Here is a 27,662-nt window from a genome sequence, read left to right as displayed (position 1 = left end):
GTATGCTCTCCTTGAGGGTGACTTGGATACAGTGATTTGCATTGATGTAAATGATGACCAGAAGGATATTGATGATGCATTCACAATCCTTCCATCTCACCCATCCACATTGCCTTTGTTAGCACCGGAGCAGCATGTGATCTGATGACATGATACGTTTGAGTAATTCCACAGACAGCTTCACCATCCATTTGAAATGCCATAAAACAAAGTCAAACCATTAAAGATAATATACCCATTATTAGTATGGAAATTAGAAACGGAATACCATAGAGTACTGAAAGCTTGTCACTTGACTGACAGTTAAAGACACTCCTGGTTCAGTGCACTGTATTTAAGATATGTTTGATGTTTTTCAAACTCCATATTTGGCATATTATTCTCGGGTGGCAGCTCACACCTTGTTGGTATTTAAGACAGATTTCAACGAATATTACTGGATTGTGGTGGCGGTTGCATTTAAGGGTGCAGCTCTCTCATAACAGGGAGGTGTCGTCTGCTGACAGATCACTGTCTGGATGAGAGAGCACAGCAGCATCCCACCTCATTACCGTAGCAACACACTAACCGAGGGACCGACACACTGCTCGCTGTGATTAAGATGTAAATTTCCTCTAATTGGAATGTAAATTCATACATTTATATGAAGACGTCAGCTGTCAGATTGCAATATTGTGTCCTTTTTTCTCCCTCTCCCCTGTTCCCCAGGCAGAGACTAGGTGCCTGTAATCTGTATCATACTCCTGCAGCCCATCCTGGGATTTGCCGTTTGTTTAATGGCGGGCCCATTGTCCTGCATCCAGCCCGTCATTGTAATGCTTCCCATTCATGTTTCTGTGTTTTGTTGCAGTCTGATTTGCTCTCGCTACCTGTGTTTGTTCCTCCATGCATGGCTGAGCCGTCAGGGCTTTGGGGATGGGGAGGGACTTTGAGACGGGGCCGGGGTCATTGGGTGGCCGTATTTTGTGTGTGCATCGATTACTTCTGCTGAATGTTCCTCAATGCAAATAAGTCTGCCACTTTGAGAGGAAGCACATGTATCTGAAGTAATTAATTTTACCCTTGAATGCCAGCTGTGGTGTTGGTGTGATGTGTTCCAAATTGAGCTTTCTCACCAAAAAGGTGTTAATTTAGGGATTTGGCAGTTGAAGTAAGTGTATTTGGCAATGAATATGGCCAATATAACTGGGAAGCATTGTTTTTGTCGTGCTAATTTTGTGATTGTGCCACCATGTGAGATTCCATTGTGATGTGGCAAATTCTCCAAACTCCAAACAGTGCATGTTGTCTAAGTTATGTCATTGTCTGCTTACAAAAGCACTGTAAATGGAAAAACACTGTAGATTTATAACATTTTCAATGGTGATAAAATTGTTCTGTATTTCATCTAAATCAGTCTTGTACGTTGAAATAACCTTGTAAAATTACATTTCTGTGTGCGCATTTTCCACATATCCGTTTTTAGCATTTTTTCTACTCATTAAGAGAAAACAAAAGGTAAGATATTAGTGTTATTATAGTCAGAATTTATATGTTAGATATGTATGTATTTTGACACTTAAGACTTCAGGCAGGAAACCAACCCTGCTTTCACACTTTACCAGTACGTGTCTGAACAGGTCGTGTTCCTTAAGTGATCTGCATGTGCTAAAGGACAATAGAAAAATATCATAACTGGCTTCCTCATTACAGAAGCTTGCATAAGTGAGCAATAGAGAGCAACGACTGAAATGATGTCTTCTGTGCACAATTGTTGGACATTTTTTTTCTAAAGGTGTCAAATCCTAAACATTGCAGCAAAGATATGGACAGTTTAAATATTCAGAATTCATAATGTTGAACTGAAGCCTCATTTTATTTTCCATAACTCATCAGTCTCAAGGCTACAAAAATCATTCAGTGAGCAAAAGTTTTTATCTACAAGACAGACACTTGTGGTTGTGTAAGTTAATCATTACTGAATAAAATTAGCGAGTAAAATCATTTCCATTTGTTGTGTAGAAGACAGAACTGACTAGCGTGTCAGATCCTGCCCACTGGGCATGTTTTGATGAGTACAAACAAAAGCAGTATGATTTCTTTTTGTTTTTATGTTTGTGGATTGTACAGATCATGAAGCATCTCTGGGTGTGTACCTGACAATCTTGCATATCTCCTGTACATTCCTCTCAGGCACTGGTAGTGTGTGAAATCTCACGGGTCACGCAAACGTATCTATGAAGGAGGTTCCGGCGCTGGAATTGCCAGAGCATTTTCATTTTTCACACGCTTTCTGAGAAAGTGTTGATAATGTAAAATGCGCTTATGTGTGTACCTGTGTCAGATAAAAACAAGTAAGAGACACGTTAACAAAAACATGATGCTTTCACAGTGCATCACAATGTGAAGCATGCTGCAGGATTTGACAAAAAGCATGTGTCGATGTTGTGGGGAGCAGAAAATAATTTGAAAAATCAGAGCTCTCTGGTGGGAAGAGGAAGGGAGAACAGACCCCTTCTATTTGTGTGTCCAGCCACAGCTGAGAATATGTAACACACACGGAGTGTAAAAGGCCTTCACAGGCCTCGCTTGTTGTGTTTTATATGACAGGGCCTGGGATTCTCATGAGGGTTGAGCTGTACATCAGGAATCCTGACTATGCTGCCACAGCATGTCAATGCTACTCCACCCACCTGTGGCACTAGACCTGCACGGCATGCCCTGCTTCAATTAGCCCTCCATCAGGAAGGAATCCTAATAAACCTGCTCCTTTCACTTCCATTCCATCCATCATCTTCAGTTTATTGCACCGAGTCAACAGCGTGGAAAACTGACACGTTCCCAGCCGTTGTTTCTGTTAACCAGGAATCTGCCTCTGGTCAGGTGAACCAACTGACTCTGGTCACGTGAGTCATTTTCAAGTTTTGGATGTGCTCTTACATCCTGGTGACTAGAGAGCAGCCTGCCACGAACCACATACATGATGCACAATATCCTCAGCAACTTACAATTCCACCCATCACCTGACTGCACAGGTGTTAGAAGAGGAAGTGAATCACCTCTTTTGCCTTTTGATGCCCAAATAAAAATGATTCACGTAAGTACAAGCTATATATATATATATATATATATATATATATATATATATATACATACATACATACATACATACATACATACATACATACATACATACATACATATATATACATATATATACATATATATATATATATATATACATACATACATACATACATACATACATACATACATACATACATACATACATACATATATACATATATATATATATATATGTATATATATATATATATATATATATATATATATATACATATATATATATATAAAAATTCAGGACTTTACTCATTTGAATCTTTCTGAGATATTATTGACTGCAATATATTTTATTCACTAGCTCATTTAGTTCTAAGGTTCTTTTGCCACACAGTACTACACAGCTAACCAGGCTTGGATCACCATAATCACAGCACAGACATACAAGAGGAGAGGTAGGCAGGAACTGGGGCAGAGAGAGAGACAAACAGAGGAAGAGAGAGACCATTTTGTCCCCCAGGTATGACAGAGTCACTCATGCAGAAAGATCCCACATGGAGGGAGGTGGGAGTGTGGCGTGGGGGGTAGGGGGAGGCATGAAGGAACTCTTGGCTTCCTCTCCTCGTTCGTACCTCCCTTCCCCGAAAACACATCTGTCTTCTTTTCTCTGCCACACACCTTTTCTGCATCCTTCGCTCACCTTCTCACTCGAATAACAGAGACTTTTCACTGTTAACAGCTCCGACTGTTTTCTCATATTTAGGGCGCGAGTGTTTCTTGTCACATTTCGTGCCACCTGCCATATTTTGTCAAACTTTCTGGGGATCGAGGCCGTTCCCTATTTAGCCTGTGTAATCTGGCCTTCGGACACGCTGCCGTTGCCATTACCCCAAGCGGTCCGTCTTACATGCAAATATGTGTCGGCTCTACAGTGATCACCATTTTAGTCCACGGCAGAGCTATCTCATGGCTGCATGCATTAAAACAATTAAACTTTGCCCCTCCCCCGCCACAACAATCATTTGCGGATGTGTTGGGTGAAATTTAGCAAGAAATTATCATTTTCTGAATCACTTCACTCTGCTTGCTCGGTGTTTGTTTCATTCTTTCTCTTTCTCCATTTCGTCTTTGAGCGCTTTAAAAGACTTGGAGCCCCCTGCATGTTCTTCTTTTTTGCTTCTTTTCTCTGTACTTTTTTTTTTTCATCATTATCCAACAGCACTTTTCTGTGCGTGCAAATGCTTTCTGAACGGCGTCCTTTCTTCCTTTTCAGGCTGGATGTCATTGTTGCTGCCTGTGGGCTGGGTGTATTTATTTAGGGGTAATTGGTGTGTGGATGAGTGAGGTAATGAGGTGCATCCACACTTGGCTGCTCCCCTCCCTGAGAGCCTGAGACAGACGTAGCCTTGCTGGGCTCCGGCTTGAGCTGTACCACACTGCTGTCTCCTCCACACAGGCCAGAATGGCTCTTTCATACCCAGGTGGACAAACACAATCACTGGGGCTGATACCTCAATGAGGCGTCTGCAGTTTGAAGTGGTGTGTGTATGTGTGCAAGAGTGCACATCCATGCGTGCTCGTGTATTTGTGGGTGGGGGGTGAGAAAAAAAAAACAGAGCTTGGTTGTTTGCTTGTCTCTGTCTTGAGTCCTTGTTTGTCTTGCAGCTTGTGTTTGTATAAGTGATTTTCCCTGTGTGTTTGTAAGTGCATGTATATCAGGCTGAGTGGGTGTTCAATGGAGCTCAAGGAGGACCTTTGGCTCTCAGAGCCCCCTGCCAACCTCAAACTGCCCCTGATGTCCCGCAGAGTTACCTAATGATTTCACTTACACCTCCCTTATCTGTCTGGCCCGTGTGGCAGGAACTGTCTGACGCTTCAGCCTTTACATGCCATTTGCTGCCTCATATCCTGTGAAATTCAATTGCACAGCTCTAACTGTAGCCAGAGTAGGGGGATCTCCCTCTCTCTCTCTCTTTCTCTCTCTCTCTCTGTCCTCACACCCTCTCTGTCTCTACCATCTCCCATATATTTATAAATACAAGCACAAACATCTCTACCATCGCACATTTCCACATTATCTCAGAACAACCTTGCATTTTAATCTTTTAGCGCTCCAAAGTTGACACTTCATTAGACCGCTGACAGACTTTGAATGAGTGGTAGAAGTTTTAAAGCTTGGATGTTTGTGGGGGCCCACAGGTGTTCAGTAGATAATATTATGCGTAGATTGTTTTGTTGTTATCAGGGTAATTGGTGTGGACCTGCCAGCCTTTGATAGACACACAATTACTGTATGTGATGCATAAGTGGACTCATTTTAGGGCAGGATTTTGAGTTGCTAATGGTGCATTATTCAGCTTTTGGTCTGTCCCCAAAAGTGCCGGGCCAAATCAAACACACCGCTCCAGGGTAATTGAGGCCCACTCCGCACCCCCTGCAGTGAGCAAGGCAGAACTGTAATCCCCTGACAACTCTGACTTGGCCCCAATCTGGCAGGCCGCCCATTTCCCAGCAAAACGCCTAACTCGGCATCGGGGGAGAATGAAGAAGCTGATAGTCACATTTGGACCGCTTTCTAATTTTGTTATTCTTTTCAACTCAGCAGCACCCTGTATCCATCTCTGCGCTTACCCTTTCTTTTTTCTTTTAAACTTTTACTTCGTAGAATATAATTGCACACTAATTACAAAGCTCAAACTAATATTCTTACACATTAGTCTCTTCAAGCTTTTGTGGTTTTGTGATCAAAGGTTTTTGACAAATAAACCTAACCGCCCTAACCGCAGAAAAGCCTCTGCTTTTAAAAAAAGTTTCGCCTTACAAGTTTCCCATCAGAAAATTCCACAAAATCGAAGGCTCTGTAATTACAGAAAACGTGAGCTGAATTTTTAGATGATCCATTCTGCTCATATTGTCTGATGCAGTTGTGTGAAATTAAAAAAATATATATATCTTTCTTTTAATTTATAGGCACCTTACTAAAAACACAGCTACTGCAACATGTCTGTAGATACCCGGTGTTCAGGTATTGCACATTTAACACTTTGTTTTGACAATGAGTTTACCTTTACTCCAAAACATCCATATGTGGAGCTACAAGTAGTGCACAACTATGTGTCTTACTTTGAGAACATAAAGAATTTTTTTTTGTTCTTTTTCCCTAAATAAATGTATTATTAATGCAGAAGTCGTAGCAGCTTGCTATCTCTATCCCATTTAATTTTCATATTGTGGCACATTAAAATATGTAAGTTTTTCCAGCTTTATATCAGGATCAGATGTTATCTTTTCACAGTTCTTGAGCATTTTTTACTCTTATTTGTTGTCACATCCATGCATTTACACACGATACACTTACTACAATCATTTAACTACATATCTGTAAATTTTCTTCATCAGAATGCCATGGTAATTTTTCTGAAGTTAAAAATACATATATCGTTATTATTACATTATGCTTCTTGTCATTGTATTAAAATCCAAACATCCTCTGCAGTGTCACCTCTTAAAGGGGTCATTTGCAGTAATGGTATAACATGCATTTAGCACTGTCTCTCTGATTTTTAACTTTAGCATGTGTTCTCCCCAGGCCTTGGCTCACTGTTTTAATAGCTTTAGTAATGCTTCACAATTAACACTCAGCCAGCGCTCTGGGTTAGGTAATGGCTGGTGTGTTTCAGGCTAAATTAGAAAACACAAAACAAGAATTCCCCATCACCCACGGTGCTTCGAGGACCTAGGGGTTATGGGGGAAATGGAAGGTGGTGAATTTTTTGACAGGGCAGTCGAGGTGATGTCTCATTCCCTCTGACATCTTGAAAACCCTAAAGGTGGCTTTGCCAACAGTCTACCCAGGAAGCACCTCACCTAGCTGTGGCTAAATTTACACAACCACCTGCCCACAGGGTGGGTACTGGAGAGGAGAGGCGCACAGAGGTGGAGGTGGAGTGGGAATGGAGGGCAAATGGAGGGGAAGAGAGAGGGAGAGGGAGAGACTGAAGTGTGTTTGTGTGCCAGAGAATCATAATGCATAATATGTATACACAGCTACACTGCATTTAGTTTGATATTTGAATCATAAATATCCAATGCAGATTTAGATTTTTTACCAAAGACTTTTTGGCAGTTTAAACATTTACAGTATGTTATGTGTTCTTCTTGGCTGAGTTTCTCCTTTCCTGCACCTTTGCTTTGTAACACTGTAAATTTGCATCAAAGCAGAGTTGAAGAATAGGTCAGATTTGTGTTTTCCGGAGTGCCTTTGAGAGTTCAGTAGATTGCTGGGACGAAGCATGTCAGCCCCCAGTGATCCCAGTACAAGTCCACTGAGAGTGCTACAGCTTTTCCCTCATCACATTCCACTGTGTAACTATGAAAGAGGTGACCCCCATTTCTGAGTGTCACAAATGACAGGGGTGGGTGGGTAATGAGTGCATGTGAAGGAGTATCTGAATATTGCTGTATCTAAGCCAGATAGAAATTACAGATCTCATACTTCTTAGGAAAGGTCATGTAATGTGCTTTAGGGATTTGGTATTTGTTCTAAAGGAAGTAAAATCAACTCATTTCTCTTTTATTATGTTGCTGGGGACATTTTTTGCTAAAAGATTGTTTAATTTTTTGCAAATGCTTGAAAAGCATTGAAAAATGATCTTTTCCAGCACGATGCTTGTGGTTTGCAATAGCACCAACAGTTGCTTCTTGTCTGGTAGCTGTCCATGTGAAAGTAGCTGTTGCAGCTGTATTATACTTTATGTAAATTTAGGACCAAAACCTGCTGTTTGGTCCATCATTCTCAATGGAATTCAAATAAATTCCCTTGCAAGTTTCCCAAGATATCATTTATGAAAAAAAAATTTATGCCCGAATTGGGTGGATATCAAACCAGTAGTCAGAGGAATTTGTCTTTATACTGTGAGTAATAAAAAAAGTATTTATTTTACCCCCTTTCAAGATTTGATGCCACAAAATACTTCACATATTGCAGCAGTATTTTTATTTTACTCATTATTTCCCAGGTTTTATAAATAGGCAAAAATGCAAATCTTTCCCATTTTACTGTATATTCATGCTTTTAACTTAGCCATAGTCTGGATATATTGAAACTCTTAAGACAGACAGTCGAATAGAATGGTAACAATTCTAGATGCTCCCCAGTGGCAGAGTTCAGGCCGTTTGCCTGTGGGCTGATGTGGAGTGAATGGCCTTAGAGGCTCTAGGCTGGTCTATGTGTGGCCGGGCTGGTCCAAGTCAGCAGTAATGACTGGCTTTGGCCAGCATGCCTGTTAATGTGAATGGGGTTACTCTGGGCAACACCTTTTCAGCTGGGTCCTATGAAGTCCCCAGTATGGTGGTCTTTGTCCACACAAGGGCTGTCCTCTCAGCAAAAAGGGCTTCTTTTTTGTGAGGACTATCAACTGGTGATGGATTATACCCACCCCCCTTTATTCATCCGGGCAGACTAACAGACACGGATGCGCGCAAGCATACATAAACTCTAAGGCATACATATAACTCAAAAAGGTATAAAAAGTCAGTACATTAAATATTTCATATGCAGATAAGATTATTCACAAAAGGTTAGCATCACATGCTTTCACATAGTTTACTTTTGTTGGGGTCATTAGTCAGTCAGTTGGGTAAATTTCCTCTCAAATTAATCTTCTCAATTTGCCTTCAGTACCATTTTTTACAGTTTACTCCAATTCTTCAGCATCTTCCTCCGCTTTCTTCTCACTAGTCTCCAACATATATTTTCTTGCCTGGTTCCTGAGGATTGCAGTCAGGTGAACTTGGAGCCATTATATCGTACAGGCAGTGCAGGCAGTTGTCAATGTAAGTGTCCTTGACCAGTGTAAAACTGTATCTCTGCTTAATCACTGTTTGTAGAGGATGATGGCATGTGCTGCATTTTGGGGTTGCTTTTCGTGACATGAATAAAGAGTACTATATCTTGTGTATCTCGCCCGTTTCACTGCAGTAACACTGTGCGGGATGGATGCGAGAAGATAGTGTTAGATGAGGTTTACAAACTTGTGGTGACTGTTTTATGTGTATTGTCATGCACAATTTAAATATTTCAAATAGTAGATAATAGTTTTCATCTTCTTCCTTCTCCTGTATCTAAGTCTTGCCTTATTCAGTCCTAGTCCTTTGCTCACACAACTGGCTTCCTCTGTGAGAGTCATCAACCCACCCCTCCCAAGGGGTCAGCCACTTACCCATGCTGACACAGTGACCTCCAGACGACCTTTTGCTTTGCCAAATGTTATGCCTGTAAACTGCGTGAACTCTATCACAGCACAAATGATGGGAGAAAAATAGGACTTTCTGTTGGAGCCAAGGCTGGATGTTCAAGCCTGCTTTGTGCACTCATGTTGTAAATACCTCTGTGTGACACATGCAAAGGCAAGTGGCAGTGTGTGTCTTTGTCAGTTTTTTTGTACATGAGTGTGCGCACTTGTGGACTGAGTGCAACACAGAAAACCCCATGAATAATACATGACAAAATATCCTTGGTAATGCTCTGGCTTTTGTGACAGAACCAGTTTGCACGGGGAGCTTAAAGGAATACTTCAACTTTTTCGGAGCACTACTCCTAGTCAAGAAACCATAAACTTTTTCTACAGATTAAATATGTGACATATGACATGTCAATTAGGGAGCTTTAGCAGTGTTAGCAAGATGATTTTCTACCTTCGGATGGATCCAGACTCCCCTCTGTTCCCATTGTTTCCAGCCTTTATGTTAAGCTAAGCAGAGTAGTGCTTGATCCAGATTCATAATGAGAGAACAGATATTAGCATTAATGCTACTCTCATAGCATTAATAGCATTAATGTTCCCATCTAACTCTCTGCAAGGAAGTTAATCCAACTGTCAGATTTCTCTTTTAAAGCATGACTTCCATTCACAGTATCCTAAATTTTTTTTTTCCTAAAAGACAAGGAAGGGATTATCTATAGACAATGAATAGCTTGTTAAGATTTAGCTTTAACTTCAAGCTATAGTTTAGCAGTGTGAAGTTGTTGCATTTTTTTCGTTTTCTTTTTTAAATAAAATATGGATTTGTATAAAATTGCTTGTGCACTGGAAAACCTGCTTATACCAAAAGTGTCAGTGATGTTTTAGCCTGAGGACGTCTATATCAGAGTCATGGCTGGAGGGGGAAAATGTGTGTTTGAGGGGTGGAGGGCACAAGAGGTCCCCCAGATATGCTGTCATAACCCATGCAGCCGCGCTCTTTGCTATGGGCCTATCGGTAGTGAAGGCAGCACTTAGATATGTTTGTACTCTACGCCCTCTATCCCTCACTCTTTCTCCCCAGGCGCCATGTCACTCCAGGGGCAAACCAGCACTCCGTGGCTGTGCCCAAGTCCATAACACCAACCAACGCCCCCCTTACCATCCACCAGCACAAGGGTCAATGTGCCCTCACCCTACAACGCCCACGGTCCATATCAACACTGCCCTCCAAAGAGAAACAAAACTGAACTGAAAAGAGACAAAATGGCCCCACACTGCTTCCCCTGTCAAAGCTCTTGACAGGCCCAAGCAGAGGACCCCAGAGGAGGGTTTAGTTGAAGATGATGATGACAGAGATAACAAGTCAAGTTGTTGTGTTACAGCACAGTTACACTTTGGCCCTTGTTTGTCCGTTTGGTTATTCAGAAGCTCCACGGAGCTAACTGATTCCCATGCATGTCATGTTTAGTAACATATGACAGATACTATCAAATGCAGCTTTTTATCATGCTGTGGAGCGTGAAGGGTAAGTGAGGAGCTAGCTATTCAAGAGAACAGGAATAAACATTCCATTAGATATTAAAAAAAAAAAAAAAAACTTGAAATATTGTCAGCTAATCAATTTCCTGTGTGGGCATGTTCACTTTTAATGAAATTCAGTTATTAGTCCCTTCCCATTCTTTCGGTGTTTGGGAATATAATTACAGTCAAAATGCTTACTCATCCTTCTGCCTGCCTGCTGCCTACTCTGTCAGATGCATTAGGCCATGAAGCGGAAGAGATGAGGAGCCTGTGTCTGTATCTGTCTGTCAGTCCGCCTGACTGTCTGTGTGCCTGCCTCTCAGATTATCCTGGATCAGGCAGCAGGTGACATGGTGAGCAGGTGACCATCACCCAATTACCAAAAAGAAACTTGAGGGGAGCTCCAGTTTAGTTTACATTTGTTTCTTTCGTCTCCTGTCTCCCTTGTACTTATTTTATGTTGCTTTTTTACATACGAAACATTTTACACTATTTTCAAGCAGCATGTATGTCAATACCAACGTGTGGAGTTGAAAAATGTACTCATCCTTACATGTCATTTACAATTTTACGCTTGATGAATTCAGCTGATTACAATTGGTTAAACAAGCTTCAGTTCTTTAATCACCAACTTTCTAAGCTAGTTATAGAGGGGACTACAGAAAGAAGCTCCAAAATGTCCTGAAAATATTACGTGTAATAATAACAATAATAATAACAATAATAACTGTTTTAATTAGAGACAATGAGAAAGACGACTGGATTTTTTTAACTCTAAAAATGAAGAATTCAAAGGGAGAAAGACTCCCGTAGTTCACAGGTTATTCTTGGGGCAAGGCCAGGTCTCGTCTTACACTCTTTGTTACCACAAAAGAAGAGGAAGGTAGAGCTTCTTCTCAGCTTTTGTTAGCTGCAGGTGGGCTAGAATTACCAAAGTGATGGGATTTATGCTGGGTTGTTTCTGCATTTTTTTTTTTTCTGGCAGGGCAGCGGAAGTATTTTCTGAAATTGCCAACGTAAATGTGATGATAGTTTGCTTCTCGAATAGAAAAGCACATCACCTCATTATGTGGGTTTTTGGTGTGCTGAAGTTAACACCAGATCCTATAGGTTCAGCAAATGATTTCCCACACAATGCTGTGTAACTTTAGAGGTGTGAGGGATTACAGCGCTGGGAGGTGATTTAGCTTGGTTTAGTGATTGAACAGACCAGCAAGTCTGGGAAATATCTACCAGTTTCCGCCGTAAAACATTCTCCTGCTATTTTGACCCTTGGCTGGTTGTAGAAATGGGGCTGGAAATGGAGGACATTGTCATGGACAGACATGCACATTAGTTTACAGTGGTTTCACTGCAGCTGTGTCGCTCAGGGAAATGGAATTGGCAAAAGGTATCACCTCTAATGTGACCGCTGTCTGTGAATACTGGACTTAATACTGTATTTTTAAAAATAATTTATTGACCTGCTCTGCATCGATGCAATAGCTGGAATTTCTTTTTCATCCATGACAGCATACATCCAAGTTGCTTAGTCGTCACATATTTGTGATTGTAATTACTATAGCTCAGTAATGGAATGCTTGGTTTCTGTAATTCCACTGACTGAGCAGATCTTATGAAATGCTGACCAAGTTACAACAATGGTTGTGTTAAGTAGGTGTTTATGGTAAATATCGTGTCACTTCCATGAGCATGTTCCATCGTCAGCTAATCTGATTGGAACAGCCAGACCGCTCGTCATGTGTTCCAACAAGGTGTTGGGTTTCCCATAGTTCTAAGCTGTACAGTGACACGGGCCATTTGAAAGTGTGGCTAAAACTCTATGGAAGAAATGACTCGTTAAATTAGCACCTAATACTCCAGTCATTAGCAAGCCGTTACCACCAGTGGAATGCCTTTGAAGGCGCTGCTTTGTGTGAGCGGGTCCCTTATAAGCTCCACTTGGAAAAATTTCTCCGTTTGGATCTCAGAATATGACACAATCACCTTACATTGTAATACGCATAACCAAAACACTCCAAACACGGATTTGGTGCCTTTGCTGACCCATAAACCACTCTGATATCATTTCCACAAGCAAAGCTGTATGTGGCGATTGTAAACGACGGAGCAGCATGAAACGCCATAGTCCTTAAGAATCGGGTCTTTGGGGTGTTTAGTAAGCTGAAGGGAATTGTCCATTGTGGGGTGATATTAGTAACCCTCTTAGGCAAAGCTAGTCTGTGGGCCGGCCCTGAGGGCTCATTTCAAGTGCTTAGCGCTCGTTTGGAGCTTTGTCACCCCTCACCCTGTTGCCAGCATGGCCCCAGCCCCTCTGGCTGTGGAGCGGAGCTGAACCACAGACCTTTACCCTTGTCCGCCACCAGGGAGGGAACACTGACATCACAGCCCTAACACACACACACACACTCGCACACACATAATCGCACTTACATTGTGGCACACATCCATTTTCACATTCCCCCCCTCTTACACCAATGCACTACAGCCAATGGTCTATTTTCCCGCCGTCCACTCCCATCCAACACCCACCCCCTCACCCCCTTCTTATTTTTTTCCTCTTTCTCCACCCTCGTGAAGGTTGCCAGGCAGCAGAGAAAGACTTCACACACACATACACCCCACTATGCCTCTGAGGGTTTTCCGGATGTCCTTGTTTACATCATGGAGTGTGCAGGTCGTAGGGAAGCAGACTCGGAGCCTCCCTGACTATGTCTGTCTAAGTCCTGTGCTGACCTCTGTTCATTTAGTGTCAATGCAAATGTTCATGGCAGCATCGCAGTTTCCATATTGCTGCTAAAATAAATGCACTACACTTTTATAGTATTTTAGTGTAAATTTCAAAAGCAAGGTAAACATAATTTAAAATCTTTTTCTCTTATAGTCCTCACCCATTAAACAGTGGTATGAAATAGGTTTGTTTGGAGTAGGGCTGAATGTAAAGTAAGTTTTTTTGTCCCTGATAACCAGTAACAGTAATCAGCTCGAATATTGGCTGTCAGTGATGTGTGCGATGGTTGCCAACTGTTACCAGGCTGTCTTTTCCCTCTGTGTGTCAAACCGATCGATTGGTTTTGTCTGCTCCTCCCTCCAACTTTGATGTTCCCATTGATTGTTCTCATCTGCCCCTGAACTCAAAGGTTAGAAGAGCTGAGCTGCACTTCTGGATTGCTTTGACCTTCGCTCTGCACATGCTCAGTGGGTTCACAGAGCCCAGAGCCAAACATACACGGTGTAGCCAGGCCCGTGGGTGCGTGACAGCCAGACAACGGTGTGATGTCTTTTTTTTTTAAACTCACCCACTGAGGTTGATGTATATGTGATTGATTTTTCTCCTACCCCTCTCACTACTGTGTTTCCGCTGCTGTGCACTAAGCAGGACTGAGTCCAGGCTTGATCAATGCATTGTTTTTCTTTTTCAATCACACTCGAGTGAGCTGAAGACACGAAAGGTTACACAGGTGAGGTTTGGCAGGGGTGGAAGCAGAGCAGAGCTTTTGGAGGCCCCTCAAGGCCAATGTATGAGTTTGCATAGATGTTAGAGTGTGAGTTAGAGAAAGAATCGCATACAGAAAGCAGCTGACCAATTTTTTCTGCGTGTTTCTTCCTGTTGGGGTGTTACCTGTGTTATTTCTGGTTGTTTCTTTCTGGGAGTCATCATCTTTGCCTCCATGTAACAAGCTATCATCACAGATGTCTCATTGCTAACCTGCCTCGGATAATTTCCAGGTCAGCATGAAGCCTGCTTTTCTTCTTTCTTCTACTTGCCTCACAAACTTTGTCTTCCGAATCACGCACAAAAAATATGTACAACAGAAAAGAGAGTACTTGAGCATGACGCACCTCTGGACTGTTAGACACAGCAGCAGCTATGCAAGGCTTCATATCAGCATGAACATGAGTGATATGAAATCAGACTCAACTGTGGAAACAGTTTTAGATAAAGGGTGGAAGTAGTCTACCCTGGAGGGGTGAAGAGCGATGTGTAGTTGTGAATTATCTCTTATAATGACGCTGTTAAACCCTGTACCCAAACACCTAGTCATTAAGAAAAAGATAAGTATCTGTGGGAGTGGATGGGGCTCTCTTAAAGCTGGATGACTGGAGGGGATAAGGATGTGGCAGGCAGGGAAGGTTTAGAGGGCCGTGGTGGGGTGGGAGTGCAGCCTTTGACCAGTTGGTTTCAGATGTCATGGCAGATTCTTTCAGGGGCAAATTACAGGGTTTAACTTCTCTTGTACCTAGAATGGCAGTATTCTGATTTAACTTCCTCGATAGACACTTGAGCAACCTGCTACTCAACACCATTGTCGGGGGGCACACTTGACTCAGGAGATACTTCACCTCCTCTCACGCTCTCAGCGGCTCTTCAAGACTTTGTTTCGTGGAGGGCCTTTGGCGGCCTTTCATGCCGGTTCGAGAGAGAGCAGAGTACTGTAGCCCCTCTTAAGCTTTGTAGTAGTTAGCATGTTGGTGTTAGGGGGGTTTACATGAGTGGCCCTCATTAACCTCTTAGCGTCTTTGTGCTTTGAGTTTGGCACTGGGCTGCTCCACAGAAAAGCGTTTCTGTGAAACAGCTAAAAGACTTGATTGTAATGACTCTATTAGTTGAACATAGTCATTTGTGTTACAGTAAAGTAATCGACACAAGCGCAAACACCTCCATCCAGATTTTCAATGCAACATTTATGACACATTTTCCTCATAAATGCATGATTTTGTGCCCCAAACACTCCTACCTCACACACTCAAACACACATACATATATTCCCTGTGAGGTGTAACAGACCTGAAGCTCTCTGAAGCATTTAGCAGCACGCTAGCAGGTTTACTCCATGCTGCCAGTGCTGAGGGGAGTGCTGAAGCATCTAATGCAATTTCAGCCCAACATGGCACTCTGTGAATAAGCATCACTGAAGTGTACCATCTACTGTATGTTGATCCACTGTACTGCTTGCTTTTTGCACCATACAAGTGATCCTACACCCTGACCCCTCTCCCTCCCTCCCTGTCTGATTTCTGTAGAGACTGCATTTGCCTCCAGACTTGTCTGAGACAGTGAGTCGTGTGAGCAGGGGGGAGCTGGCAGGAGCGACCATGGTGGCTTCAGCCTGTGGCTCTGGCACTTCCGGCACCAAACACCTGGACTTCTAGAGCTCCCACACAGTCGCCATGGGCAACCAACACCTGGAACGCTGCGGTGTTGTCCTCTTTACCGCGGTGACCAGGTTGCTCCTTCGCCCACGGAATGTCAACCACTATAACCCTGCGAGCCATTACCACCTGCCAACTGACCCAGCCAGGGGTGAAGATCTAAACATCCACAGTACCTCTTCTCATATCGGACACATTTCATCCTATGTTTCATCTCTTCCCACCCCCCCTCCCCCCTTTTTTATAAGCATTCTGTGCAATCTTTATGTTTTTTCTAACTCTGACAACCCATATTGGCACATTCCAAGCTGTCAGGAGAAATTCATTTAACTTGTGTCACTAGCCGAGCCTTTATCCCCATGGTTTGCTTTTTTCCCGTTAGCTGCAAGAAAGTGTGAACCCTATGGAGTTTCAAAATGTTATATGAACGCATATGACTGGCAGGGAGACTTAACCAAATAAAATCCAAGATGGGGAATTGTGTAAGGTTTGGTGCATCTTGGGTTTTTCCTCTGCCTTTAGCGATTTTGTTTACAAGTAAAGTATAATCAGGAAATATGTTTTTAGTCTTTATGGGCAAACATTTAATAATTCAAACAAGCACCTGCCTAAGTCTGCAATTCACAGCGATCAGAAAATACAGTTTATTTTCTAGGGTGATGAAATGTGCTTTTATGAACTTAAATAAACAACTATACAGAAGTGAACACGTGCGCTTTAGTCAGTTTTTACTTTACTGTACCACTACACCAGCTCTGTGAGGCCGTGAGCACTGTTCCCTCTAAGCTGCACGCGTGCGCAATTGCACACTGCTGACACACTCTCCGTGCACAGAAAATCTGCGCTGCGCACACACCAAAAAAATCCAACCTAAATTGAAAATAAAATAAACAATTCATTCTGTGCTATTTTTCAGTGTGAGTCAGTGAGTGACCGGTGACTGGCTGCTTCAGCCAATGATGCGATTCACATACATTTACCATAGACTGTATATAATAGTATTTACACAGCTAATCAACGTCAGGCTTCCTTATGTGCAGCCACCGTTGTTCTCATAGATATGAATGAGTAGATAGGACACGCCCCTTTGAGCTGCGTGCTACAGCGAGGCTAAGCTAGTGGGGGCAAAATTTCAGTGCATTCCGTTGATGTAGACGGCGTGAAAACGGAAACAGCAAGTATGCCGGCTCACTGTGCTGCATACAATTACACACTATGTCGTACGATTGAGACAAGGAAACTTGGAATGACTTTTCATAGGTAAGAATAGTTTTTGGCTCTTTTTTCATTATGAAATCTTGTTGAGAGCTTCCAGTCTATGAGAGCTAACTAGTTAGCCACTAGCAAAACACTAAGGTGAGCTAGCAGCTTGACAAGCAAATACCAGATGATTAATAGTACCTGTAGTATAGTTGTACAAGCAGTAGTAGTAATACTAAATGTACAAGCAGCAGTAGTAGTATAAACAGCTGTTAGAGTCATAGAAGTAGTATCAGCATTTGTAATAATATTACAATTTGTAGTAGCAGTGCCAGTATCAGCAGCAGTAGTTAGTGTACTACCACTACTACTAGTAGTAGTCACATTGCTATTACTACCACCAATAACTAGTAGTTATAAAGCCTAACTCATGTATATCCAGATTACTATCTATGTTCTTCCTCCAAACCCATTTTATGATTGGGATTACAGGCAGTTCTTTAGGACTGCTCTCAAATAATTGAAATGTTACTAAACAAGGTTATACTTATCAAATTAAATAGCTCTGGTCTCCAGTATGTTGGCGAAATCGGTTCTTTGTACTTAATTTATTAGCATGATTTCTTTTTTAATATGTTGTGTACAGACTTACTTACTTTGTCTACTTTTCTTACTCCATGTAGGTTTCCCAGAGACTATGGGTTGAGGAGGAAGTGGAAGTTTGTCGGCTTAGACCTGTGTCATTCCATCAGTGTTAAACTTCCCGGCTCATCTTGGAAGAGTACGTGCCAGAAAGACCACGACCAAGCAGCCTTGAGATCTTAGGCAGCGTCTCCCTGAGGTGGGTGTCGACGGTGTTCACAGTCAGGTCTGTGGTAATCCTGTCAAAAAACAAAACAGAAAAAAATGTAGATTATAAATCAACATGTAACCAAAGCACTCTGTGTATAACGCCATAGTATAGGATGTAGTTCAGAAAATGTCAAAGTATAGTATGCTTTACTCAAGAATAACATAGTATGGCCTGTAGTTCATAGTATAGCATGTCGGCCAAAAAACCCATAGATTATTATGTGGTTCAAAAAGCGCAAAATGATAGGATGTGGCCTAAAATTGTCATGTATGATGTGTGGTTCAAAAAATGTCATAGTGCAATATATTGTCAAAATAGTATGTAATTCAAGAAAACATCAGAGTATAATATGTCGTCTAAAAAATGCCATAGAATAATATGTAATTGCACAAGTAAAAGTATATTAAGTTTTAAAACTGTTCGAATTCTTATAACATGTTGCTAAAAAACAACAAAAAAAACTAAAACAAAAAAAAGGTCAGTAATATGTCAATTAAAAAAGCCTATAGTATAGTGTGTCGCCCAACAAACATCACAGTATAGCATGTCGCTCTAAAAACGTCACAGTATAGCCTTTAGTCCACAGCTGTCAGTAGGTGAGGAGCAACACAAAAACAGTCCAAACGCTGGTTTCCAGAGGGTTAGACGAGTATTTATTTGAAAGAGTAAGTTTACAACAACACAACATGTGAGGGGGTTAAAAACAAATGGGTGTTAGTAAAATAAAAATAAATAAACAGAGATAAAAGTGAACTTCATGTTGACATTGATGGGCATTCCAACCAGGAAGTAAAAGATAATCAATACAAAAAAAAAACTCTTCCTGTTCACCTCTTAAAACCCAAAAACACACCGCAGTAGCACCCTAAACTAAAACTACCAATGGGTTCCCTGTTTTCCTTTGTGAACAATTCAAAGGTCCCTCTCTATCTCCCCACACATGCACCAACCACTGGAACACATCTCCAAAGTTCTGCCGGGCCAGCTCAGCTTCCCCTCAGAAGAAGTGCTGCCACCTGCCAGATGAAGGAGCCTTTTGAGAGGCAGCTGGCATCATGATTGGACTGTACTTTGGTCTGTTCCAGTCCAGCTTCAGCACCAGAGACGGCAGGCGGGACGAGTCAACGGAGGCCGGGTGGACGAAGGCATGCAGCTGAGTACAATCCAGAAAACAACAGAGGAGGAGTGCAGCGGCTCAGGGCCAGAACAAACAGAGTAGCATCGTATGTCTCTTAGAAAACATCATAGTATAGCCTTTGGTATGAAAAAACACCATCATATACATCGTATATTGTACAAATAACAAGTCAAAGGAAAGAGACATACATTGTAGAATTGTAGTAATTGTGGACTGACTGATTTACTGATTATCAGTATTTTATTTTTTACTGATTTACGGTAATAAATAAATTTAAAAATGGTGCTACTTTGGCTCCGAACCTTAATCTACCTGTGGTCACTCTGTCTTCTGGAGTGATTTGATTGGTTATACGTCATGAATAAAACTCCTTTAACTTAACATCTGTAAACAAAACAAAAACGTATCAACAAAGTTTTCTGTTAGAGTTTGTGTTCTTCTAAGTTTAACTCCAAGATTTTAAATACTTTCATTTACTGCAAATGAATATCTACTCCAAATGTCTCACTAATAATCATTGTCAGCCTTAAAAACCCACAAATCTCCCCTCTATACTCGACCAAACTTAGTACAGTCCGGCTCCCCCTTCTATAAATCTGCTTGGAATCTTCCACCTCCTGTTTGTCAAAGTGGCCTTCTACCTGGACAGGTTTTGTTGGAGCTCATGCAACAAACATTTTGGGTAACTGCACTTTAATATGGATGGATGACACTGAATTAGAGTCTGTTTTAATGAGACTGAGTTAAGATGTGTAGCTCTGTCATTAAATAGGAAATTATTTCTCAGAATTCACAGAGAAAAGTCTGAAATGTTTGCTAGATTAGCGTCCCACATGTTCTTTGGCTCAGCTAAAGCTATCTCTCTCCAACTTCTGGATCTCTTGAGTTGCTTGTTGTTAAAATATCTTGCTAGAGGTGCTGAAGCTCAGAAAGTCTGAGATGTTTGTTCAAAATAAGCTCATTCTCAAGTCTTGTCTAAACTGTCCTCTTTTGTTTGAACTTTCCCTAAACTTAAGAGTTAATGACAGAGCAGCACATCCAGACTCAGTCTCATTTATGTAGCGATTAAACTTCAGTGTCATTCATTGATGTAAAAGTGCAGTTTTTCAAATGTTTGTTGCACATGCTCCCGACCAAACCAGTCCAGGTGGAAGACGATGTGAAGAGAAAGCTCCAGAGGATGAATATCACACATTTACGTTGGAAATAAATGTACTTTAATTAGACATTGTCATGCAAAAGTTGTATTTCCCTTTAATGATGTTCAAATCTTTGTTGAGTGTTTTGTTGATGTTTGTTTCTAAGTGTTTTTTGACACTCGGCCCCAAAGATTAAAACGTTCTACGGCTCACAAGCTGCAACAATTCACACATTATCAACTATTTTTCTGACTAAACTAGGATAAAAAGTGAAAAACTGTCTGATTCCTGCATCATGAATGTAAATCTTTCTGGTTTTTATGACAGTAAACTGAATATATTTGGGTTTGACATTTTATAAACCAAAACAAGAAATGAATTAGTGGAGAAAACAATCAACAGATTAATGGACAAAGAAAATGTGTTTTCCAACATATATGGCTGAATTACACCAACATTACAAGATACATACAATTTGAATTCAATTTTATTTATATAACGCCAAATACAGGTCAAATTGTCTCAAGACACTTTATTTTTATATTTGTTGTCATATTTAAAATATGACAAAGTAAGAAATTTAAACCCCTTGACTAATCCAATTTATTACTTGGTTTTTAAGAGACTAATCGACAACTAAAATAACTTTCTCCACTAAAACTAATAAACATGAGGTCAAATAGAAGGAAGAGTTTTAAATACTGCAGTCCCACAACGACAAGAATAAAATTTGTCAACAAAAACTAAATCTGCTGGTGGATTCCATTAAAGTCCTAATAAATGATAATAAAGTGTGATACTAAAGGTTTGTGGTGCTAAAAATGTCAAAGTAAAGATATCAAGTTGAACATCTGGATGGAGGTTGATAAAAGTTGACCTTTCATTTCTCTGGAGCGACTCCATGGATTTTATGGATGGTGGTTAAAGACCTGCTCTTCTAGTCGTCTTCCTTCTAGTCGCTGTAAAAAGTCAGTCCATCCTGACCGACTTCAACATCTCTTCATGACAACTTGTTCTGCCTCCGACCTGGTGGAAACTCCAGAAACTCGGGAAAACCTGTGGAGACTCGAAGAACTCGTGGAGACTCGAAGAACTCGTCGGGCGGGGGAAGGTGTGGTGGGTGGTGGGGGAGTAGAGGGGGGAGGCCGCCACCCACCTCCCCGCCTACTCTCCGCCCCGGCTCCACCCAGACTCCGCCTTGGCTCCACCCATGTGGTCACTTCAGGAACTACGATGTCAAAGGGACGACGAAATTATTTCTTTCTGTCTGATCTGTAGCTCAGTGAGTTAAGGATTTGCCTATGGAGCTGCAGGTCGCCGGTTCAAGACCAGACCCTTCTTAAGTTTTATCAAAATACTGACAAAGACAAAGAAAGAAAACTGCCGGTGGCGGGTCTTGAACCTGCGACCTTCCAGTCTGTAGTCACTCTTCTTATCCCCCTGAGCTACTCACTCAGATACTAATTCTTCTTTTTTTTGCGCATTTATCATCTATTTTTTGTCAGTTTTGAGTTTTTTTTTTTAACTCGAGTCTCGTCTCGACCGTTTTTCTCAGGAGGTTGGACTTCAGCCTTTGAGCTGGAGGGTTGAACCCTCAGTTCCAAGACTTTCCAAAGCCTCCACACCTCCCAAGTCCTCAGGACCTGAGCTTTCACACAGTCTGAGGGCTGAAATTTTCTAAGTCCCACAGTAGTTCTCTGTTAGATTTAACTTTCAGACAGTCCAAGGACTGATATCTTCTAAGTTCCTGAGTAGTTCTCTGTTAGTTTGAACCTTCAGACAGTCTGAGGACTGAAATTTTCTACGTCCCACAGTAGTTCTCTGTTAGTTTGAACCTTTCCACAGTCTGAGGACTGAAATTTTCTAAGTTCTTGAGTAGTTCTCTGTTAGTTTGAACCTTCAGACAGTCTGAGGACTGAAATTTTAAAAGTTTCTCAGTACTTCTCTGTTAGTTTGAACTTTCTGGGAAACAGAAGCCTTAAAACTTGTGACCATGAGTCTTGATTTCACATTTAGACCATCCATCTGAGTTCTTCTCAGACCTTCACCTGTGGGTTTTTTAGAAATCCTGAACAAACTTTGATTCACTTCACTGAACAGTAAAGTTTGTGAAGATCAGAAGGAAACATTAGTTTGATCAATGCCTTCAACTACTAGTAGACTTTATCTGGAAAGCAGTTTTCTGAAATGAGTTCTTAGTAAATCTGTCCACAATCTAACCAAGAACACAGAAAGAGGAAATGTTTGAAGAAACAACTTGATGTTTTCATTTAAGACTAGAAAACGCTTTAAGACCATCATCTGTTTTTGCTCTTTTTGATCGTTTTATTGTCTCTTCTGTTTAATTTGATCTTCTAAAGTCTAACTGGTGTCTTTTCAAATGTTTTGTCTTTAGATTGATTCTTCTTAAACGTTTAGTTTTGCTCTTTTCTCACCTTTTATTCTTTTCTAATGTCTGATTTGATTTCCAAATGTTTTGTCTTTTTAATGTTTAATTGTTTTTTCAAATGTTTTATCGGCTTGTTTGAGTTTTTTTTCCTTTCCCAATATTTAATGTTTCGATTAAATCTTTAAGGTTTTTCTTTTTAAATGTTTTACCACCTTTTAATGTTTAATTTTCTTTTTAAATGCTTCATTGTATTTTCTGTTTAATTCCTATTTGAAGTTTTATTGTCTTTAAGATGTAATTTTCTAATTAAACATTTAATTTTTTAATTAAATGTTTTGTCTTTTTAAAGGTTTAATAATCTAATTAAATGTTTTGCATTTTTTAAAATGTTTAATATTCTTCTTGTTTAATTGTATTTTTTAAATGTTTAATTATGGAAAATATTTTATCTGTAATTTTTAATATTTGTATTTTAAAAATTTTGTTTAATTTCATAATGACATGTATTGTATCTTGTTGAATTATCTAATTCAATATTTTGTCTGTTTAATAGAGTTAAACATTAAATACAATTAAATGCTATTAAACAGACAAAATATTGAATTAGATAATTCAACAAGATACAATACATGTCATTATGAAATTAAACAAAATTTTTAAAATACAAATATTAAAAATTACAGATAAAATATTTTCCATAATTAAACATTTAAAAAATACAATTAAACAAGAAGAATATTAAACATTTTAAAAAATGCAAAGTATTTAATTAGATTATTAAACCTTTAAAAAAACAAAATATTTAATTAAAAAATTATGTTTAATTAGAAAATTACATCTTAAATTTCTTAAATCTTTTTCATAATAAAACTTTTTAAAAATTTTATTCTATTATTTTTTTTCCCTTTGATTTAATTGCTTGTTGTTATGTAGTTTTTTTCTTTAATCTTCTTTTTCTGTCAAGATTTTAACCCCAATCTTACAAATGAAATAAACTCTTAAATCACAATGAAAATACTTCTGTTGTCACAATCATGAGTTAGTCAATTATTCAGTTTATCAATTCAACTTTATTTGTTTAGCACCTTTTACACAGCTGACAAAACTAAACAAGCAAAGAGAAAAAACTATGCTAAAACTATGATTAAAACTCAGAAACATTTTTTAAAAAATATTAAACATGGTAATAAAATATGTTGTGTCCAGGGGATGGAGGGATTTTATTGAAGTCTTCTTGGGCTCACATGGTAAATCATTTAAAATATAAACTTGATATTCAGTCTAAGGAAACTGGAAACTGCAGAACGACAGAAGAACCAACAATATCTCCTGTTTTCTCCTTTAATGAGTCGACTCTTCTTGTGCTTTCAGACCAAAGAACTACAGACTCTTCACAACCTGCTCAAACTCTTGGTACAGGACCTCACCACACGGGTCAAGAAGGTTTCCGTCTCATTTCTACTCTGAAGCTCACCTTCTCCTGCTCAAACTGCTGGCAAATGTTTCTGCTGCTCTAAAGTCTGGTCTCCAGAACTTCCTAAAAACTCTCAAAGTCTCTTCTGCTGCAGGTTGCTTTGTAGAACTGTTCCAGAAAACCTCACTAAACCACATGGAGGGGCCTCAAGATAGTCGTCCAAACGAAACGGTACAAAAACCAAACTAGCACAACCCAAACGCTAAAGTCTCCTGCAGCCTACCAGAGAACCTCTGAGAACAGAGAATCAGCACAGGAACTCTTACCTTCTGGACAACCAACGTTGCTTCACAAACAAGAATACAGAATGTGTCTGACCAAAAACCTCTAAAGACTCACTACAGCCAAGATAAAGACACAACTCAGCTGTACCAAATCCACTAATCACTGCACACATTAGCACCATGTGCTAACTGTGGCTAAAGAACCACATTTACCAAGACAACTATCCAGTACAAAACCCTGAAACACACCAAGAAACACATTAAAGACGATTTTACTGCTGGAAGCTGCAAGCCAACGCCTAAAGAACAAACTAACGCAACGAAGCCAAACCCTGGTCAGTGGTGAAGGAAAGCAGAGGAAATGTTTGTCTGCAGCTAAATAAAGCAGGAAGACACTGAGCTGCTCAGGTGTTCCTGATAACACTAAGCAGCCACCTGGACAGCCAATAGGAACACAGCCACCTGGACAGCCAATAGGAACACAGCTTCCTGGAAGTCCAGAGGGCTGGGTTAGTGAAGTAAATTTAGTTTAAAGTTGAAGCAGAAAGTTAACAAAGAAAGTTGAAAACCACCTTCTGGTACCTGAAATCTCTGAGTTTTCACACAAAGAACACCTGAACATGTCAAACTGGTTCCATAGTAGAACCATCATTGTAAAAACGTCATAGTATGGTGTGTTGCTCAAAAAACATTAGGACCCAGGCTGTCAGGGGACAAACATGTAAGAAACATGAGAACAGAGAGAACCCAACCAGTAGGTCACAGTTTATCATCCCCCAGTCATCTCCTGAAGTCCATATGGTGAGAGACATCAGTATCTGGTTGTTAATTTACCAGAGGATGCTTATAATCATGCTGATGTGGTCTGTACTCTACAGTATTTTAGTGACTCAATAAATGCCTAAGTTGTTTTTTTTAAAATGCTTTTTAGTTTTTAATAAACATTTAAGAGCCTATATGTAATCAATAAATGGCCTTTGCCTATCTTAAGAAAAACTCACTCAGAACTCTGATATGTTAACAGTACTAAATAAATCAATAAATACATGCATACACACAAAAATAAGTTAATACATTAACTGTGTTAAGATAAGATTTAGATTTTTAAAAAAGTTGTTTATGTTTTTGCAGAATCCAGTATTGCTCACTGGTTGGTCATTACATTTTGTTAGTTTGATTTCACTGTTTAAAATGATGCCACCTCTTTTCAGACAGAACCTGTGATAATAAAACAATACAAAATTTTTAGTGCCGTGTTAATGAAGCACTTAAAGCTATAAGTATGGCTAAATGCTTTTTTCAAAATTAAATATATCACTGCTTAGGTGGTAGTGGCCCCAAGTTCAGTAAAGTTGGAAAGATATTCACAGATTCGGACTTCCAGCATCAATAACTCATTAGATATATGTTGTCAAAACATAAACGGTGCCTCTTTCCCATTGTTGCAAGGCAGACAATGTGCTACAAGCCCAGTTTTATCAAACGTAGCTGTCTTTCAAGCTACAGGAATAACATTGGTGTCTACAGAGTGAACAGGGTCTGTCTGCAATTTGCAAAACCGCTGCAACAGTAAAGAGAGACAAATATTCAATAACTTCACTCTTATACATTGTAGTGTCACTAAAATCACTGCAGCCTTCAACTGGCTCCTGTTGACAAAGTGTTTTAACAGAAATGTAAATGCTGTAATTTGATTCTTTTAATGAACCATGTAACTTGAATGGATGTGATGCTGGTGTGACCACAGTGCACACGTCTGATGTTGCTCACAGTGGTCCAAGGGACGCTCAGGGAGTTTGTGTGTTTGCTCAGACTCATGAAAAATTACAGGGAACATTGGCCATGAGTGTTGTTATGAATGGCTGATCTCTGGTCTGCCTGACTGGTTTCAGGTTCGAACAGGGATGCCTCCATCTGATCCTGAGACCGTTCCCGGTGAGTGGCGCCTACCTCCAGTAAGCAAAGCAGGGCAGGAATATGGGCAGAGGGTAGGAGAGCTGGATTCGGGTGCAGGCTTCACACCTCATCAGGCTTGTTTGCTGGATGAGCTGCTTTGCCATGACAAGCCCAAAAGAACAAATTAGGTCAAACGGTGACATGGAGAAACAGAGGAAAAAATAAATAAATAACATGAAAAATTAAATGTTTCATTTTTGTTTTCCTCAGTCTGCTGCTGATGCCAGTTTGAATATTTTTGCCTGCAAGAACTGGCAGTATTGGTAACCATCTGCAACACGTGTTGGGAGAAGTTAGTGTTACCTGACAGTTTCATACATGAGTGGAGCGCTTCTATATCGGGTTTAGGAGAGAGATGACATCCACAGCTCACTTATACAGGTGAACAAAAGCTTATGTTAAGATAAAAATAGTTTTCCAAGTTACTGTTGAACAGCTGACATATTCAGGGTACACTTTCAAGGTAGATTAAAATAGAATGAATTCATTTTGGCATGTGTTTATTTTGCCACACTACTGGCATGTCTTTTTTTTTTTTTTTTTTTTTTTACACACTTTTTAACCTTGTCAAGTTTCTATGTCACCATGCTGATTGACTCTTTATCCGGTCAGTTCACAATCAGTTCAGTTGATTATTCTTTTTTTGACTTTTAAAACTATCAGTAAATTTTTATAGCATCAGTTTATTCTATGCACATCAAGAATTATAAAAATTTACTGATAGTTCATTTAGAAATGTGTTAACTGAAGAAAGTCTCAGGACTCACATTTAAAAACACAACATTTAAAATATCTATTTCTACATATCTAATCTAATTCCCCACTCTGCTCCCTTCAGATGAAGTTTGTCAGACAGTTAGTGTGGGTTATGATTAGAAACACATAATTCTGCACTTAGTGTATGTAAGTAATGCAAGGTTTCAGGAAATTGTTAACTGATCATTTTCTGTGTTGTGTTGAATGTTTTTGTAGACTTTCTTGTGAATGCATTTTGAGTTTTAGAATAGTAAATCACAATTTTTTTTTTAACTGAATAAGCTCTGCCTAAGATGAAGATTGTGCACTGTTCTCCGAGACCGACGTCACATGGCCTGTAGCAAAAAAGAAAACATGGGGCTGAGTGTAGAGAATACATTTCTATAATTTACTTTTTGGCAGCTGCCACTCACGTTCTTTAGTTTGTTAACCAAAGCCACCGTTGTTTTAACTAAAGCCTCACACATCAACAACATTGTTTTTAAACCACATTGAATATCTCGCTGTGAATTTTGGATTAATATAGATTAAAAAAGTGTTTTGTCACAAATGA

At 40.0% G+C, this 27,662-nt stretch overlaps 1 protein-coding gene across 2 annotated transcripts in view; it reads left to right on the top strand.

Annotated features, from left to right (window-relative positions):
* Window positions 1–16,687, top strand: part of elp4 (elongator acetyltransferase complex subunit 4) — a 50,011-nt gene extending 33,324 nt beyond the window's left edge. For both annotated transcript variants that reach the window (XM_055011516.1, XM_023282953.3), the window contains one exon: window positions 15,852–16,687. In XM_055011516.1, coding sequence (XP_054867491.1) covers window positions 15,852–15,980 — 129 coding nt within the window. In that variant the 3' untranslated portion in view covers window positions 15,981–16,687. The remainder of the gene's footprint in view (window positions 1–15,851) is intronic.
* The last annotated feature ends 10,975 nt before the right edge of the window (window positions 16,688–27,662 follow it).

The sequence above is a fragment of the Amphiprion ocellaris genome, chromosome 1 (genome assembly GCF_022539595.1).
Source record: "Amphiprion ocellaris isolate individual 3 ecotype Okinawa chromosome 1, ASM2253959v1, whole genome shotgun sequence".
NCBI classification, from domain to species: Eukaryota; Metazoa; Chordata; class Actinopteri; family Pomacentridae; genus Amphiprion; species Amphiprion ocellaris.
Note: the sequence above shows the minus strand (reverse complement) of the source record. Positions and strands in the feature narration are given on the sequence as shown.